Source organism: Eumetopias jubatus, unplaced genomic scaffold (genome assembly GCF_037043125.1).
Source record: "Eumetopias jubatus isolate StellerSeaLion01/CBP00866 unplaced genomic scaffold, mEumJub1_p1.0 scaffold_7, whole genome shotgun sequence".
NCBI classification, from domain to species: Eukaryota; Metazoa; Chordata; class Mammalia; order Carnivora; family Otariidae; genus Eumetopias; species Eumetopias jubatus.
The window spans coordinates 136585008-136604796 of NW_028274813.1; the positions used below are offsets into that span (position 1 = coordinate 136585008).

The 19789-nt window shown below is 49.0% G+C and overlaps 1 protein-coding gene across 2 annotated transcripts in view; it reads left to right on the forward strand.

Moving 5' to 3' along the window:
• Positions 1 to 3961: 3961 nt before the first annotated feature.
• LRRK1 (leucine rich repeat kinase 1) overlaps positions 3962 to 19789 on the forward strand; it is a 119520-nt gene continuing 103692 nt past the window's right edge. For both annotated transcript variants that reach the window (XM_088024966.1, XM_088024967.1), the window contains exons 1-2: positions 3962 to 4076; positions 8675 to 8891. In XM_088024966.1, the coding sequence (XP_087881092.1) occupies positions 8795 to 8891 (97 nt within the window). In that variant the 5' untranslated portion in view covers positions 3962 to 4076; positions 8675 to 8794. The remainder of the gene's footprint in view (positions 4077 to 8674; positions 8892 to 19789) is intronic.

A 19789-nucleotide genomic window follows, 5' to 3' on the forward strand; every position in this document is an offset into this window, starting at 1 on the left:
CCTATTGTTTTAATACAGCCTGGTTTTTTAAAGTCCTATTTTGATGTTAATGATTAATTAACAAATAACACCCAGACTCCATGGAAGAACTGGGTCTCCTACTAAAGTGGCCTGAGTACTGCACTAACATGTTGTGAATTTTTCTTTTCCTCTTTATATGTGCAAATGCTGTGCAATCCCAAGTTTTAAAGTGTTCCCCTGATCGCTTTTAAAAACAAAACCAAACATAATTGCATTATTTGGATACTTTCACTGTTATTAACTAGTTACTTTTCTGATGGTGCTTATATTTGGGAATTAAATTATGTTTATAGAATTAAATTGGGGGAGGGCAATAATAAAATAAACATCAAAACCAGTGTATGGATGAAAGAAAGTCCCATATGGAATGGGGTTGTCATTCTTATCAGAAATAGGCAATATGCAATTCACCTTCTCTACATCAGTTAACACTTATCACTTAAACTGTCAGCAACTTGCTAAGTCAGGAGTTGACTTCATACACTGAATTTTCAGGATTTTATCTCAAGCAACTATAGACACTAACCTTGATAGTAATACATTAGAGGGTACTTATTCTCTCATTGTACAATAATGCCTTTAATATGAAATGCTACATTATTTATAATTGGTATAGTTAATGTATCTTTTTATAGTTGTAAGTAAAAACAGAGGTGGTATATCTAACCTTCTGTAATATACTGTATTTAAAAATGGAAATCTATATAGTATTAGATTTCACTTCTTTTAAGGTTTATTCCTGTGGTATGGTTTCAAAAAACAATCTATTGGCCTCGGAATTCTGACCCCAACTACAGATTGTGTCTGACAATACAACGATAAAATAAAATCGGATATTTGACAAACATTCCGTTTTTTCATTTAACAACAAAACTCATTTTAATTCTGTGGCTGACCTTTCTCTTTCTCAGAGCTTATGTACAAAATGGCTTGTAAAAAAGCAGTATTGATAGCTTAGGATTCAAATTCAGCTTTAGTCTGAGCGTGAAACACACTGGCATGGGTTTGTGGATTGAGCAGGCAGGGAGCTCGGCCTCAGAGGCTCGGCATCTTAGTTGGTGAAGGGTAAGCTGTCACCTAAGCTGCCCGAGTGTCCTTTTACTAGTGAGTGGGTGAGTCCAGAAGATGGTGGGAAGGACTGCCCAGGGGTTTAGGGAGAATATTGCATCCTGCTATCGTGTGCACACGTTTCCATTTTTGTCACAGGGATCTGGGTGTTTGGGTTTAGCCTACCTTAAGTTTCTAAGAAGCCTCAATCACCAAGCCATGAGCTGATGCTGAGGTTGGATCAAGAACATCCCTTGTACTTGGTTAGGTCCATCAAGTTACACCTGTGTATTTGATGTTACTCATCCTTGATCACTCTATGGGGCAGCAAGGTGCCACCTTTTAAGAGAACACGTAAAGGAGGCTTGGATCAGATCTCTCTTAATGTATGCACTTACGTATGTATTAATTTATTTAGAAAACTTTAATTTCTCAATCTAAATGTTTGCAGAACATTCTAGGAAAATGGCCTTTTCCTTCAGTTGGTTTACTCTCTGAAGGGAACCATTCTGGGGACACAGACTGGCTGTCATGTATGGGCATGTGCACGCGTGCACCTGTGTGCTTGTGGTGGGGGGGCACAGGAGGTGGGCACATTCTCTTGTGAATGCCTTAGCTTCTCCCGATAATGGACAAAGAATTTTTACTGTCCTTGCTCCTACATGCATCTGACTTGAGCTTAAACGTGGATGATAAGGGATTTTTTTTATAAAGTGTCAGGGAAGAATGTCTGAGGAAACTAAGTTTACAGCTGAAGAAATGACTAGAAGGCAGTGGGGGTAGGGTGGGAGGGTAGCAATCAGCCCCTAGGCCTTCAGAAGGCAGAAATGTTAGGTTGAGGAGGTAGCTTCCAGTTGATTCCACCTTAGAAGGGGTCATTCCAACGTGAGATGATGAGAACCTGGGTATGCAGAGCAAAAGCTAGAGGACCACGGGTGCGGGAGGTGGGGAGGGGGGCCGGGGGGGGGGCAAGAAGCAGCAAGAAGAGATCTTAACTGACCTGTAATAACTTTCCCATGCAAACCTGTGATTAACTAATGCCTAATGAATAGAGTTAAATGCTGGGATGCAACCAGCTCAAAACAGTCCACTCGGCTGTTTTTTTACATTGGAGACATTCCCTAGCCTATTCCCAAACTCATGTAAAAGGGAAGCTGAGTTGCCCCAGCCTTATCAGCCACAGGAGCTCCGGTGTCCGCCCGAGCAGTGGGCATGCTGTTCCTCACGGTGCCGCTAGATGGCGCGGCCGCGCGCCCTGGAGGCGCCCCGCCGCGATTGCCGGGCTCACTCAGCACTGCGACGCCACGCCCTGCAAATTATTAGGGACTTTTCGGTAGCAATCACACTGCTGCTTTTTGAGTACTGGAATTCGGGCCGAAGTATTGAGGACAGGATTGCAAAACCGCACCCACCCTTTTGCAAGGGCGTTCCGTGGCAGGAGAGCTGGAGGCCTCTTGGGAGCAAAGCAAAGCCGCCCGGTCGTGCCCTTGCCAAGGGGCCACTGCTCAGAGCGCCCGCGAGGTCGTGCGGGGGTCGTGCGGGGGCCCTGCGTCTGCCCGGCCTTTGTGAAATGGCAGTGAGGGTGGTGGGCATTTGTCTCCGTCTTGCGCTAAATCCTGGGAAGGTTCCAGTCCCAACATTACGTGAAAAGAGTCTAGTGCGCGGGTCCTGCCAGGCTGCAGAACCATCTGCTTTTTTCTGAGCAGGCTTCCCTTTCTGGGGTTGGCACGTGGAGCCAAATCTGATGGCTGCCCGCAGCGTGGACGTGCGTCTCTATGATCTGCCTTCGGATAATGGCCTCAGTGGTGTGATGAACATACTTATATTAAGTCGAAACATAACCAATTGCCAACATTCCGCCCTGGGTTATCTACTCCCCCGCCCAAAACACCCTACACAATTTAAAATGATTCACCAAATAGTGACATCTCTATATATACATCCATAATTAAATAACTTCATGTGACGGGAGGGGCACAGTTCGCAAAATACGAAAGCTTTAAAAATATGTTTCTATACTGCCCTATACGGAATCGTACATAAACGAATATTCCCTGATTTTTAAATATTTACTGTGAGTCTACGCCTAATACGAGTCAGAAGTTAATCGTTGGATTTTGCCCGCCGAGCAGAGCCGAGGGGCAGTGAAAGCTGGGCTGAGCTGCGAACCGACCAATCTTGTCGCCGCGCCTGCCCCGCGAGGACAGAGCAGGGTACCCAAACCTGGAGGAGAACTCGCGCTACAAGGGCTCACGGGCCTCGGCTTCCCCGAGGCGGGAGCGGTGCATCTGGGCACCTCCGGCTTTCGGCTAGGGAAACTGAGGTGGGCCACCACAGGGATCCCCGCCCCCCTCCCCGTGCCCGTCGCGGGCCGGAGCAGCTGCGGCCGATCCTCTCCCTGCGCGCTCTCCGCGCCGCCCGCCCGCGGGCCGCAGGATTGAGGAAGTGCGTCTGGGCCCGGCCCGGCCCCGGCGCGCGCGGCCGGAGGCGCAGGGGGCGGAGGGCAGGGGGACGGCCAGGCCCCGGCCCGCTGGTGTCCGCCGCGCCCGGCCCCGCGCGCCCAGCCCCGCGTCCCAGGCGCCCCGGGCCCTGCCCCGCCGCCGCCGCCGCCGCCGCCGCCCCGCCGGTAAGCGCCCGTCCGGCCCGCGCCCCGCCCGGGGGCCTGGCTGCCTCCTGCGCCGGGTCTCGGGGAGCCCCGGGCCCCCCGCAGCCCAGGCCCGCTCTCGGGGCGGCCGCGTGTTCCCCCGAGGTGGCCCTTGCCTGGTGGGGTGGCGGGGGCTGGGAGCACCGAGGGCGCGGGCGGTCCCCGTCTCGCGGCCCCGCGGCCTCCGGGGCCCGCCGAGTGGGGGAGGGTGCGGGGCCCCAGAGGGCCACCCCGAAACCCCGCGCGGGCCGGGACCGGGACCGGGGGAGCAGGGGCAAAAAACAAAAGTCGGGAAGATATGCCAGGGCGTCTACAGGTTTCCTTCAGCCCGGCGCGGGCCGAGTGTGAGCGCGCCAGTGTGCGGGTGAGTGTGAGTGCGTGTGTGCCGGGGGAGGCACTGCCCGGGATCTCTGGCCAACGCGGGGGTGGGGGGGGCTGCTCCGGCGGGGTGCCAAGCACGCCTGACCCCCCCCCACCCCCCCGCAAAGCCCGGGCCGGGCTTCTGCCCACCGGACGCGGCTCTGGCCAGGTCCCGGTAAAACCCGCCATCTCTGCCACCTTGCCTGGCAGGGGTGCAGAGATGAGTGAGGTACGGGACGGGGCAAGGAGGGGAGCCTGGGAAGGCTGGAGGCCAGAGGGAGATGGTGGGGGAGAATTTGGGGACCTCTGGCCAGCCCAGCCTGTCCCCGCACACTTGGAGGCCAGGAAGTTTTTTCCCCAAACACATCAGCAGGGGTCAGAGAGGTAGAGAAAACAGGAGCGTGCGGTTAAGTTTTTAGGGAGGCTCTCACTGAATACCCTCTTTTTATAGTTTGCAAGCCACTCGGCATTGTGACAAAGTACCCAGACATTAAAGGGACAACTAGAATGGGCATGGGTTTGGAATACATTAACATTAAATGCCTCTTGTCATTTGACTTATTTTTGCTTCTGTCCCTGAAGAATAAAAAAATTAAGTTAAAAACATACAAACCTCACACCTGACTTGTCCCTAAAGGAGGTTTTGGGGTCAGCCGAACATTCCTTCCCCCAAGCTTCCACATCTCAGGGAATAGGCCCATAGTCAGCTCAGTTGCTGGGAATTTTCCTCTATCCCATACCCCCATTCCTTGAACTCAATCTGTTGGCAAGTTCTGTTGGGCTTACCTGTGTGGGTCCAGCCCTTCTTTCTCGCAGTCTCCATCGTAGTCCAGGGTACCAGCATCCATTTCCGGTATGATTACAGTCCTTCCCTCTCCACTCTCCAGTTCTTTATTTGACAGCCAGAGTGATTTTTTTTTTAATAGGTGAATCAGAATGTGTCAGTCCTCTGCTTAGAACTCTGCAATAATTTCTCCTTGTGATTGGCATGAAATCCAGGACACCTCCTTTCCCTCGGTTGATATGGGGTCTGGCATCATCAACCAGCTGGCCAGTGCTCCTGCCACCACCCCCCCACCGGCCACCCTGGCCCATCTTGCTCTCCAGCATGTGGTCTCTGCAGTGTTGACCCCTGATTCTTCACATGGCCTGACACCCCCCCACTAAGCCCAGCCTCTTTCTCACATCCCTCGCTCACGGTCCTTCTGGAGTCTCCAATGGTATTATGGTCCTTCTTCATTGGTTTGCTCTCTCCTTTAATTGCCTGGCAGTCTCTACTGGAGCTCCAGGGTCCAGAGACCGTTCCTAGGCACCAGCATTGCTCACCGCTGCATCTTCACTCCCAGAACTAAGAGGTGCCTAGTACACACTGGCACAGGGATAGAATGGCTAATGGACAGTCGTAACTTGTTTCTGGTTTCAAACTCGCGAAGGGCTTCTGTTCCCAAACCTTTGGGTGTTCATCTGGGACTGAGACCTACACATTTCTCTTGTCTGCAGCTCCTCGATATTTTGATGTCTATGAATACATTAAACACATTTTGTAGACAAGCCAGTAACTGATCAGGGGAGGCTAGTAGTGCCAAAGGGATATGGAGAACTGTGGACCAACCATCTCTACCATGCTTTTCATTCAAAAAATTACTGGATAAGATGAGCATTGCTAACATGCTTCATTTGCAAGGGTCTTCTAGCCCTTTGGTACTGGCAATCCTTTCCCAGCCTCTTGAAAAGAGAGGTGAGTAGGTCCTGGGTCTCCTATATTTCTCCTCTGTCAGAAACTTTGTAGCAAGCACTTACTTAACTGTGCCTTCCCCACCAGCTGTAAGTTTCATGAACTTGTGGAGTTCAGTCCTCATAGAAGCGGTGCCGAGTGAATGTCAGGTTCCCCTTTTTTTTATTTTTCATTAAGTATTCAGGTTTATTCATTAATGCAAATATACAGAGTTGGCAAACGAAAAATGGGTGAGGTTTTAAAAGGTATTAAAATAATCACAACAGAAAACCTCTTGAAGCCTTCTTAAGGATGTATACACCGTAATGAAAACAAGACGTGTAACTTGCAACCAGGATTTGTTGCATCGGTCTGGACCCAAAAGAAGAGTGAGGAAGCAAAGATCCGTTGGAGGGCAAAGATTAAGCAAAAGTTGAGTCACCTCATTTTAAAACCTTAGAGTCTCAGCCAACATACAAATTACAATTGAAAAACTGCACCAGTCGTAAAAGCCTCCATCGGTAAAGAGATTTTCAAAAGGAAACTGAAAATGAAAAGGGGAACAAAAGTGCTGGGCAAGCGTTGGCCTAAAATATTTTAAAGATTTTTTTTTTTAACTTAAAAGCATTCTATGGTAAGACACTTCTGTTTTCAGAAGAAACATCTACTAGCATTTGGATTTTTTTAAGGTGTTGTTAGGTAGATGTGGTAGCTGATTTTAGGAGGTGTTTGAAAGCAGATGGCCACTGTGCTCCTTGGTTTCTGAATGTTACTGTAGGATTTGGAGCCTTTAGTTTAAAACAGAGATGGTTTTGCTGCTTTTCCATGTTCTTGTTTCAAGTTGGTTTTCCTAATCAGATTTTACAATTTAGAGAGCTTTGATGGTCTCCTAAATTTTGTCCAGATTGATCATTCCTCCTTGGATTGTTCAGGCTCCCATACTCCAAACACAGGTTTTCCTATGTATGGTTTGCTGAAACCTCTCACTCTTTAGTTCAGAAAGGTGGGGGATCGTAATGGACATGGCCTCTGGGGGAGGGGTTTCCTAGCTCCTTGACCTTCCCCTGCCTGTGGGAGTACAGCCTACCTGGGCCTGATTTCCAGGATCTAAGATGAGAAAGTTCCAGTGCTCTCCCAGCCTTATTCTGTAACTTGCTCAGCGCCCACACTGTTCAGGGCACCTTCTAGAACCTGCTCAGTGGGGAGACAGTGTGTCTGCCCTCCAGCATTGATACTCTGAGCTTGTTAATCAGACAGTCTCCCAGGCCTCCCGCTGGTACTGTAGGTGAGAACCACCTCTGGCCCTATTATAGAAAGTGACTGGAAATTTTACCTTATTTCAAATCACACAGCAGCCCTGCGAGGTCGCCTGGGTGAGAGGGTGCATGTCTATTTTTAACAGATGGGAAAACTGAGACACACGTAAGTTTCGGCTTGAAGTCACACTCTGCTGACATGTGACAGAGACAGGCCAAGCCTTTGATGGCCAGATTGTGCTTTTTTCCTTTCCTTATTGTCTTGGGCATGATTTACATGACCTTGATTTTTTTTTTTTTTTACTACAGTGTATCACTCTCCATTTCAGTTATCTGTCTCAGAGGATAGTTGCTAATGACCCTGTACTTAGTATAGTACAGACCCTCCGTAAACACTAATAGAAACAGACGCATTTCACATTGTAACCCCCTCCCATTGTGATCCCGTGCCAGGCCTGAGCTGGACCTGGGTCTTGTCCTCAAGGCAGTTCTGGAAATTTAATCATCATAGCAGGATGGGCACCTGTGTTGGGGGGCACCTGTGTTGGGGACCCCCTGCCGCAGGCTCATTGGGAGCCTGGCATAAGAGAGCAACACCCTGGTTCAGCAGTTATCACAGCCTTGTTTGTTTGGGGAGATAAATCTTAATCAAACTCAGAGTTTCTCCAGATAATTGGAACTGTTCGGGCCAGATAATTCTCTGTTGTGGGTGGCTGCTCTGTGTATTACAGGATGTTCAGTAATGAACCTGACCTCTGCCCACTAGATACCTGTAGCACCCCAAACCCCAAGTTGTGACAATCAGAAATGCCTTGAGCCATGGCCAGATGTACCCAGGCAGGCAGAATGTGTGAGGCTCCTTCCTGTCATCCCCCAGGGCTCAGACGGACTTGTCTTCATAACCAGTACCAACGCCTTCCAGACCCCTTCTCTTCGGGATGGTTGCCTGCTTGCTTCTTTGCGATTACAGTCTTGCCTCTGGGTTTCTGGAAGACTTTGTCCTGGACAAAGGGAAGGCCTTGTATTGTGATCAGCTATTAGGTGTGAGCCCCACCCTAGCTTTGAGTGTGAGCCTCTGAAAGCAGAAACCCCATTTAGTTGTATTGGTGTCGCTGGGCAACTGACAAATTTTATGTATCGATTGAATAATGAACCCTTTACCAGTGGGTGTCTGCAATTGTTGGGGTTGCTTCGAGACTGGTTTTTTGTTTTTGTTGGTGGGGGGAGCATGCACAAGGATGAGGGGCAGAGGGAGAGGAAAAGAGAATTTTAAGCAGGCTCCATACCCACTGCGGAGCCCAGTGTGGGGCTCGATCTCACAACCCTGGGGTCATGACCTGAACCAGAGTTAAGAGTCGGAGGCTTAACTGACTGAGCTACCCAGGCGCCCCTCGAGACTGTTTTTTAAGTAGACATGAGCCATGGGGTGCAAGGTGAGGTGGGGGGAGCTCTGTCCTTTCACGGCCCCCATCAGACTGGGCGTGGCTAGACAGATGCAATGTGAGGAGGAATGTTGCCAAGGAGAAGAATACCAAGGTGCAATATATAAATAGTAAATGTATGCAAGGGTACAGGAAGGGACTTGGCAATTAAGAAAACACTTTCTGATTTTATGATGTTTTTCACCAGCAGAATGAGACAGCTTCCTGCTCGGCCATGACTGTGTGTCTGCCCCTTAGTCCATCCTCCGAACAGCAGTGGTGGCGGTGACCCTGGCCAGGACTGACTTGGAGAGCAGTCACCCAAGAGTTGATGGCTGGCATGTCTCGGCGACTGCCCAGCATGTACTGGTGTGTGGGGCCAGAGGGCTCAGCTGTGTGTCCAGAACGTGCCATGGAGACCCGTAACGGTAAGAGCGGGGCCAGCCTGGCACGCGGGGCATCACCTGCTGTTTGCGTCCTGTGGGGGGTCCAGAACAAAGGGTTTTTGACGGAAGGTTAAAAATGCCAATTACTTGGTGAAAGTCTCATTATAAAGTATAACTTGGGATTCTCACTTAAATTCTAAACATCAAGGGGCTGGGGGACAAAATTTATTATGAAGGCAAAGATCTTAAGAATCAGGGCATTACTTCATGTTGGTTAAAAAGGTTTTTTAATGGGGATTTGGTTTTGTTCTTGTTTTTTTTAAGATTTTATTTATTTATTTGAGAGAGAGAATGAGATAGAGAGAGCATGGGGGGGAGGGGCAGAGGGAGAAGCAGACCCCCCCCGCTGAGCAGGGAGCCCGATGCGGGACCCGATCCCAGGACTCCAGGACCGTGACCTGAGCTGAAGGCAGTCGCTTAACCAGCTGAGCCACCCAGGTGCCCGGTTTTGTTTTCACATGATAAAAACAATACCATGTCTGTTAAAGAAAAAGTGAAAAAAGGAAAAAGAAAAAGAGAGAGAAGTAGGGGAAAAGAAATCGCCAGGAGTCCCATTGGCCTAAACTTTGCCAGTCACGTAGCTTGTATGATCATCTTAGGTGGGAACACTTGTAAAGTGATCGACCTCGTCCTCACTCCCCTGTTGGATGTGTGGGAATGTTCAGGTTGCTTCTAGTTGCTGACTCTTACCAAAAACATCCCATTCCCATCTTTTTATGCATGGTTTTGAGACTGTTTCCATAAAATATATTTATAGAAGTGGGATTATTAGGTTTGAACACTTTTAAGCCTCTTTCTATGTATTGCCAGATTTCCGCTAGAGTTGTACCACTTTTAACACAAGTTAAGATGGCATTGACAGTTGTTAACGATAAATATTTGTTAAGCCCTGAGTGCATACCAGGCACTGGATTCAGTGCTTTAGGAAATCATCTCATTTAATCCTCACAACGACCTAGAAAATGGTCATTTATCCCCACTTTATCGCTGAGGAACTTGAGAGTAAAAGATGCGTAGAAACTCGGTGAAGGTCAGCAATTTGTAAATGGCAGAAGTGCCATTTGAACCGTGTCTTCACTCTAGAATTCTCGCCCATAGCGTCTAGGCCATCGTGTGGGGTTTGAGAGGGCCCGTATGTTGTGTTTGAGAGGGCCAGGGTGTTTGTACCCTCCATGAAGTTAGCGATGCAGCATTGCACCTGGCTCAGCAGACACTTTGTTCAGTAACTTGCGTGTCTCCCTCCGTTGAAAATGCCCCAAAGCTAATTAGGGTGATGTTTCTGGAAGATTGCTTTGCACATAAATCAAATTATGAAATGGGAAAAGAGTTTGTTTCTCGACGTTGCCCAGCACTAAATGTTCTCAGAACGTTCGACTTGCATCTTTTGAAAAGTTATTTCTCTCTTAACAGACATATGTCTTTTTTCTGTTACTCATTAGAAAGGCCTTGCCTTATTAGCCTGAGATGAAGGTGACCTGTGGTAGAACACGTTATCCGGCTTTTGAGTAGTGCCTCTACTTTCCAGTCCTTTCCAGCTCCGTTATTCCCCCTGTCTCTCCTCTTAGCAATCCTGAGGAATGAGGGTAGGATGGTGATGTTGGGGCTTACTGGGTGGGTGCCTGTGTCAGCTGAAAAAGCCCCAGAGGATCTGCCCTGTCCCCCTCCTCGTCAAGAGTTGGTGATCTAAATGAGTAGGTCTCTACCCTGGCCCCCAGAAACATTGGGGGTGTCTATACTACCAATGCCAGGCACCCCCTAGGCTCATTGGAGCAGCGTTTTGGGGGAAGGGCAGGCATGGGCATTTTTAAAAACTTTTCCACCCCCTTCCCATGATTCTAACGTGCAGCTGGGGCTGAGAATCAACTGGTCTAAAATGTTTGGGTCCCTTAGAACAAAACTTCTCAGATTGCAATATATACTCAAGTCCGCTGGGGATCTTGGTGAAATGCAGATTCTCACTGTGTAGGTCCAGGGACACCGAGATTCTGTGTTTCTGATAGGCTCCCAGGTCATGCTGACGTTCTGGTCTACCCACAGAGTTGCAAGGCCGAGATGATGGCTTTCTGAGGGGCCCAGGGATCCGCATTGAGTCTTACAGATCCTTGGGACCTGGGCCAATGGACAATGAACAGACCTGTCACCTCTGGCTCCAGGTTAAGGAACCACTGCTGACTGCGTGTTAGCTAGAGTGATGAGCGTGACTGTCAATGACATTCTCCCCCCGCCAGCAGCAGAGGTGCAAGTGGAGAAAGCAGAAACACACCAGGTCTCTTAAGGCCGAGGCCCAGAATGGCGTGCTGTTGCCCTTGGCCAAAGCAAGTCACATGGGGGCCCCCCAAATGAAGCGCTCCATCCACGGGGTGGCCATGGCCGGGCTGTGGATGCAGACAGAGGTGAAGGACCGGTGCCTGTCCTTCCATCTGCCATGATGGGAGTTAGTGGGCTTCAACCCTTTGAAAAACATAATGTGTCATATTTATATATTGTTATTTATTTGTTTAAGCGGCCTGCATGAATTCCTACCTGGAGCATATGTAGCAGTTAACAGTGGAGTTGCTTTGATGGGCAGTCGTGAGAGGTAGGGTTGGTGAGTCCCACCCGCTGGCCTTCACCTTGACCCCAAAGCTCTGCAGGCCCAATTTTAAAAACATCCCGTGTTTGGATTTTATTTTCACAAAATACAAATCTACACACCAAGAACACAGCCTGGGGGCAGGGCACATTCAGAGGGTAACACAGTCACATGGAGATTACACTGCTCTTTGCTCATCTGTAGGGTTTATGTTTTCTACACTGAGCATGTGTTCCTTTTTTGTTTTGTTTTGTTTTGTTTTGCATTACATTTGCAATCGGAAGAATAACACTGCAATTTATTTTTAAAAGTGTTGCCTCTTTAAATACTGATGTTTGGTGATTACGATCTAACTGGCACACCTCAGTGCTCACTTTTAGGGCCAACGTTGCTCCAACTGGCCTCTTATCTCCTCATTTCTTTCTGGAGCCAATGGAGGAATATTTGCACCCACCGTCTGGGCTGTGACCCCAGCAGATGAGCCAGATTTGTTCTGCTCACCCTCTCCCCAGACCTCCTGGGATCCCAGGGAGCCCTGCTTCCCCTTCCACCACCCGCATCCACCCACCTCACCCCTGGGAAGCTTAGCACACACCCAATGCCCAGCACCACCAAAGGAAAATTGACTGCCAGGAAGCAAACCGATAAGACTCAAATTATAGCCAATGTAGGAACAGCTCTCTCTCTCACTTTTAGAAGCTCTCTCTTTTTAACAATGCTTGGAAGACGACATGCTTTGGAAACGATAAAGTTATTATTAGGCTTCCAAACATAGTTTAGAAAAAGATCCAAACGTTAATGAAAATCAGGGAAGAACTCATGTTTTACCTTGGGCTTTTTGGGTGATGGCATTTTGTTTGCGTACCCATGCGTACCAGGTGTGTTTCTCACGCCCATACCTGTTTTGCTCGGATAACTCACCTTGTGCGTGCTTAGAATGGCTAGCCCTTCCAAAGCCCGCGAAGGTGCAACCACTTCACCAGTTGCCGAGTGGGGCCAGGGGGTCTGGGTGGGCCTGTCCTGTGTTTGTGCGGCACAGTTGTGTCCCAGGAAGGCACGTTGCAACCTTATTGGCACCGTCAGCAGTCAGCTGGCCTGCTGTGCAAGAGGAACATTTAGAAAGCTTGGATGAGCAGAGAGCATGAGTTGATAGAATGAGGGTCAGTGAGATAGGGGGCCGGGACTGCTGGGCAATCTGTGTGAACAAACACACCATGAGACACATTCTTTGGCGTCTGACACTCCTCAGAGTAGAAAAACCTGTCCTACCAGCTGAGGTGAGGCTCCCTGGAAAATGAAAAGGTGAACAAACTTCTAAATAACTCAGGCTGAGAACTCTTGGCGAGACTCTTCTGGAGGATGAGGGGTGCTTAGGGAGACGTAGGTCACCGGGGGGGGGGTGGCTCAGGTCCCCCACTGCTCTGTGAGCAGCCCTGACTTCAGCTGCCTGCCTCTCAGAGCACTGTCCTCCCCTGAACCAGCATGGACCAAAGGAGGACAAGGAACATTCCAGAAGGTCTTCAAATCCCAGGTTTTTACACAGCTACTTTCGGTGTCCTTCTCTTTTTCTTTTGGCTTTTTCAAATCTGTATTAAAAATAACTTCCCAAGAGCCAAGTGCTTTGCTCAAGTAGGGGCTCTTCTTGCCTTCCAGAAATAGAACTAGGAAATAGGCTGAAATAGGAAGTGCCCCTCCGGTGGGAGTGCGCTTTCTTGGAGGACCGCTGTAGGAAATCCTACAGGGGGCAGGGCCGCGTTGATGTGGGCCTCTCCGAGCGGAACTGCCAGCCCATGTTTCTAACCTGTTCCAGGAGCCCGTGTTCTGCTCGAGCCTGCTGGGCCGGGTTCACACCATGGGAGCGAGGAGGGTGGACAGGGCTTTGCTTGGAAAGAGACTGTGGTCCATAGGGCGCCCCCCCCACCCCCCTCCTTGCCTGGCCTCAGAAGCAGCCCTGGGCCTTCCAGGGACCATATCCAGTATCCAATAAGGAATCCCTTATTTAGGGAGGTGAAGCAAAGAGAGGCCAAGCGGTGGCCTCGGGGGTGGGGAAAACGGCTGCGGGCATCCATCCATGAGGGGAGCAGTTAGCACAGCTGCACTTCATGCCCACAGAGCTCTGCCCAACTGCAGAAGCTCTGGCTTCGATGGGGCTTTTAACGTCACCCTTAATCGGAGCCTTAGATCTTCTGATTATTTCTCCAGAATGTGCTTGCTTACTTCTAGCAATGGGGAACTGACTGCCTCTCGAATAAAGCCAGCCTGTGGTTGGGTGACTCTGTTAGGAAGTTTATGCTGCAAGACCAGTCCTGCTTTCCTGGCATCTAGCTCCGCCCACCTGGGCTGATAAGAATCCCTTACCCACCCACCCCCACCCCCACCCCCACCCCGCCTTTCTTGAAATAACTAGAAGCAGATGCTTTGCCCTCCCTCCCTGTGGATTCCTTCTCAGGCTGAATAAACCACCCACTGCCTTCAAGAGCAAGCAGCCTTCTCCCTGGTTATCACTGAGCTTTTCTTTGCTCCTTGGTCTGTGGAGCCATTAGGCCATGGCCACCTGGGCCCAGGGAAAGAGCTGACATCCTGCCTCCCCACCCCCCCCCACCTTGCCTCGGGCGGCCTCTTGGGAGCATCCATTCTAGGGGGCAAGAGCCTGAAGCTCAGCCCTGACCCACAGCCCACCTCCGCCTACCCAACATTGGCTCTTACTTGTCTCCCCTTCTGAGGGGCGGGCAGGGCAGTCCCACCTGATAGCCTCTGTGTCCACCTGGCATGCATGCAGTGGCCAAGAGAGGGGCTTTTCTTTCCAGCCCTGCACCCAGGCCCCCACAGAGACACCTGTGAGCAGGAAGGTGTCTGTATAGACATCCCCAGGTCCTGAGGCAGAAGGATGAGGATTTTCTTCTACCTGTCTAATTTCCTGGTCCACATGAGTTAGACCTTGAAGCAGCCATATTTAGGGATTTTTATGAAATTCTTTAGTTCTCTGGGTATGGACCCCTCCTCAGGCATAACCTATAAATCCAAACTTTAGTAAATGAATTTCACACACATTTTCAGGAACCCTGATGAATGAAAATAGGGGGCTTCCAATATTCCTTCGAAGTCCTTCACCAGCCTGGCCTCCCCTGGGTTCAGTTTGTCCAGGTTCCACTTAGACATCTTGTTACTTATTGACATTTGTCTTGAAGAAAAGAGAAAAAGACAAAAAAAAAGAACCCGGAAACATGCATTTCAAGCATCCTGAGCCCATAACCCTGATGTTAGAGAAGAAATCACACATTAGTTAGAAATGATATTTTCAACTGTAAACAACTTTTTAGGATTATACTTCATTTTGCTCATTCTTTCTAGGGTCATCCTTAGCAGCTTTGATCCCATCTACCCTCCCCCCCCCACAACCCAGCATCCAGTGGCCGGGCATCTCCAGGCGTTGGTTTAAAATTGCCTACCTGGGCGCCTGAGTGGCTCAGTCGTTAAGCGTCTGCCTTCAGCTCAGGTCATGATCCCAGGGTCCTGGGATCGAGCCCCACATCAGGCTCCCTGCTCCGCGGGAAGCCTGCTTTCCCTCTCTCACTCCCCCTGCTTGTGTTCCCTCTCTCGCTGTGTCTCTCTCTCTGTGTCAAATAAATAAAATCTTTAAAATAAAATAAAATAAAAAATAAAATAAAATAAAATTGCCTACCTGGAGTGCCTGGGTGGCTCAGTTGTTAAACGTCTGCCTTCGGCTCAGATCATGATCCCAGTGTCCTGGGATCGAGCCCCACATCAGGCTCTCTGCTAAGCAGGGAGCCTGCTTCTCCCTCTCCCACTCCCCCTGCTTGTGTTCCCTCTCTCGCTGTGTCTCTCTCTCTGTGTCAAATAAATAAAATCTTTAAAATAAAATAAAATAAAAAATAAAATAAAATAAAATTGCCTACCTGGAGTGCCTGGGTGGCTCAGTTGTTAAACGTCTGCCTTCGGCTCAGATCATGATCCCAGTGTCCTGGGATCGAGCCCCACATCAGGCTCTCTGCTAAGCAGGGAGCCTGCTTCTCCCTCTCCCACTCCCCCTGCTTGGGTTCCCTCTCTCGCTGTGTCTCTCTCTGTCAAATAAATAAATAAAATCTTAAAAAAATAAAAATAAAATTGCCTACCTGGTCATTTCAAGAGAACCAAGACCCAAAATAACTTATTTTTGGCATCTTGAATTTATCAGACACTTAGAGAGAATTATACACATTCTCACAGAACCGTCACATGATTCAGATAAAGCCACTGCGATCTTTGGCTCCTTCCTATCCTTTCCAAGTGACCACTGGTAGCTGAGTGTTTCCCTCCCAACCTCTCCCTATATATGTGCCCAAGCACATGCACACACACACAGTCCTTTTGTCGTGTTTCTGCTTTTACGTGCATGATAGTCAATTGTACATATGTTGTGCAGCTTTTTCCCCTTGAGTTGTCTTGTGGGCTTTTTCACGTGCACCAAATTTGATAGCGTGAATAGAATAATGTTTAACCAATCAGCCTTCCATTAAAGTGCCTCTAGATGATTTCTACATTTTGCTTATTATCGTAAGAGTTGATTAGCACTGCCTATGACCCAGCACAATTGCAGGACCCAAGAATAAGCATATGAAACATTATCCAAGTAATACACACCCCTGGTTAAAGAAGCAAGTGATACAGAACAGACTCTAAGGCAAAGCACCAGGGTCAGCTCCCAAAAGGGTCTCCATTTCCTGTGTCTGATTCTAGTTCTTCCAGTCATTACCATTTCTCTACATGGAGAATATATGCCTGCACATCTGCTCCATCAGCCGAGCCAGTGTCCATGGCCTGCCTGCCATAATAAATGATTTCCTTCACTTCTGTGCCATGTCTCCCAGCTGCTCCATCCATGCTGAATTCTATCAGTGTAGACTCATCTTTGGGTCGCATTCGTGGTCTTGTCATATGTTCCCATCACGGTGATTTGGCCTAGGGACTCAGTGTCATCCTTGTCCGGTGGGGTCAAAGGAGTGAGCACCCCTTCCCTTCTTTTTACCTCCATCCCCCGTTTCTGGCTCATACTCAGAAGTCCTGGGCCCTTATTTATTTGAAGCACATCATCAAGAAAACTCCTAGCTCAGGGCTTATGCAGGCACACGGAAGAGACTGGACATTCCCGGAAGCATGTTCATTTTGCCCTCCCCGGGGTCCCACTTGGAAATCGTCTGCCTTCAGAACATGGAAGAGTCCACTCTGTTGTCCTCTAATGTGGTTTGATTCCTCTGCTTTGTGGGTGACCTCTGGGTTTGTTTGTTTTTTTTTTTTTTCCCTCCTCTCTGGAAGCTTGTAGAATCTTCCCTGTATGCTTGGTCTTCTGAAATCTTGGTCTTCATAACACAAGACCTGGGTGGTGAGGGTCCTTTTTCATTCCTGCTGCTTTGCACTGGGTAGGCCAACTGTTTAGGCCCAGAAAATTCCTTGTATTCTCTTTGATAATATCTTCCTCCTCTGCTTTTTCTCCTGTGGGTTTGATTTTGTTTGTTTTTCTGGAACTCCTTGTAGTCATGATACATGTTGCCCATCTTTTCTCCCACATTTTCCGATTCTTCTTCTTCTTCTGAAAATTTGAGGGATGTTCTTGACTCATCTTCCGTCCCCTCTACTGAATGTTTCATTTCGGCATTCATTTGTGATTTCCAGAAAGGTCTTTCCTTTTCTTGGTCGTTTCTTTCAGAGCATTCTGCGCCTGTGTTATGTCTAAGGTGTCTTCTTGAATTCTCCTGAGGATCCCAGTGGGCATTTATCTTACTTTATTTTAATGTCAGTCTTATTACCTTCTCAGTTAATTTTTAAAATTGATTTCTTATGTCAGATTTATTAAGATCAATATTTTTGCAGTGAATTCCAGATAAACCAATAATTATACAGTTCAGAGCATTATTAAGGAAGTTTGCAGTCAGTTGACTTGATAGGCAGAGCATGTGTATAAATGACACGGGAAGCAACTTCCCATGATGCCAAGAGAAGACAGTAAAAATGCTGCTAGAAGAGTATTTTTCCGTTGTCACTTATTATGGGAGTTTTTTTGTTATCTGTGTTTCTTCTAAGGCCTCCCTTTCTGTTTGTCTTATTCATTCAGCATGATTTTGTCAACAGTTACCAAGCATCCTTTTGTGATGGACACTGTTCTAGAGACTTAGGACATAGCAGGAGCATGGCCTCTGCTCTTGTAGGGCTTGGTTTTCTGGCAGGAAGAAAAAGACAACAAAGAACAGGAAAAATCAGAGAGTGATGCTTGACGAAGAGAGTATTACAGCAAGAGGAGGTGCTCAGGGGGCACCAGGGGGCTATTTTTCACTGTTATTGGGTAAGAGCTCTCTGAGGAGGTGACTTTGAATTTCAGGTCTGCTCGGTTGACCAGAAGGAGGGATCCACAGGAAGACTGGGAAGAAGAGAGTTTTTGTAAATATCCTGAAAACAAGATAGGATGATGTGCCTGGCTCTCCTTCCTTTGCCCCTTCATTCACTCCATGTTGTGTCCGAGCCTTCTACAGACCGAGCAATGGGAAAACAAGAAAATGTCCTCATGATACATTCCAGGGGGTGAACACGAGAAATAAGCTGGGTGTACCACCACCAGGAGTGGGAAAGGGGCCACAAAGGAAGTCAACCAGTGTGCAGGTGGGCAGAGGGCACTCTTCTAGCTCGGAGGTCGGGGAAGGCATCTAGGGCAAGGTGGCATTATTGAAGCAGAATTAGGTGAATGGAGGGAGGGAGTCAGTCCCATAAAGGGCTGGGGGAAGGATCTCCTGGCCAAGGGTCCCCGAGATGGCCTGTGTGGCGGGAGCAGAGTGTTAGAAGAGTCAGGTGAGGCTGCACAGGTGGGCCTCCATGGCCGGCCAAAGCAGGGGCTCAGGGTTGATGCTGAGAGTAATTAAAGCAGTCAGAGGAGGCCCAGGGGACGGGGACGTGGCCCAGGTAGGTAGGGCCCGGAGAAGGAAGGAGAGGAGGGGCCTGGGATCTGTTCAGAAGCAAAAGCTATCACGACTTGTTTAGGTGTTTCGTGTTATGTAGCAGACCAGCCCATAACCCACTGGCTCAAAGCAACAATTTACGACTCCCCAGGATTCTGTGCATCAGCATGCTGCAGGGCTCCGCCGGGCGGCCCTTCTTGCATCTCTCCCACATCTGACCCCTCACGCTCCTCCACGTGCCTTCTCCCTCTTGACATGCTTTCTTGTCATTAAGCACCTGCCCCCACTTCCTTCCAGCAGAGCAGGTGGATGGGGAGGGGGGGAGTGTAATTCAGAAGCAGAAGCTCTTCTTGAAGCTCAGGCCGGGCACTATCTCTTCATCACTTCTGCTGCCCCCTGTTGGTCAAAACAGCCAGAGCCCAAAACAGTCCAGATTCACGGTAGGACGGGAGAGATTACACCTCGTAAAGGGAGGGAAAGCAAAAAGGTGTGGCCATCTTTAATATACCACAGAACTTGGTAACGGGTTACAGGTGAGAAGTAAAAGAAAGGGGACTCAGATGTGAAACATGACAGGTGTAGTTAGAACCCCCTCTGGGGACCTCTCCCTGACCACTGCCCTCCATCAGCCCCCAAAAGTAACTGTTATTTTGAAGATAATTCAAACGCTTTGCCCTAATTTATACCATTGCTAGATATATGGGAGTCCATAAATATGTAGTCTTGTTTCCGTCCTGCCAGGTGGGTCCCCGCAGGGCTGCCATAAATTCCACATCGCCTGCCTGAGTTAAGGAAGAGGCTTCACTGAGGAAAAGGCCGTCCCAAAGCCTGGGTCTGCAAGATGGATCGCGTGTGGTCCCCAGTTTCTCATCCTCTCTTAGGGAGGCATGCCAGGGCTTCAGAGAGGTGGGTTCCGGTCCCTCGAAGGGTCTAGCATGGGCCTCCCCTCTCAGAAGACTAGCCTGTCAGCAGTGTGCATGCCGGCTGTGAATAGAGGACATCTTGGAGCCAAGGGATGCCACAGTCCCCCAGCCACTGGACTCAGGGGAAACTGAGCTCGGTGCCAACCTTCAGCTGAGAGAAGGGTTCTTCTGCTGGCTCACTGTCCCCGTGTGCAGGGTGGGGGGCGGGGGGGTTCGCAACCAGACTCACGTTTTGGCAGTCCTGCTCCTTTCCGAACAGTTTAAATATGTAAAAATTTAAAAGAAGTATTTTCCTACTGTGCCACTCTTTTTGTAACTTGCTTTTTCAACCCACCTTAAGTTTGCACAGGATAAGGGCTGAATTTTCCAAGAAGCTGGATAAAACCTTTTGCCCATAAAACTATGGAGATCTGGTACTTTTTTCCTGGGTCGATGTTTCAC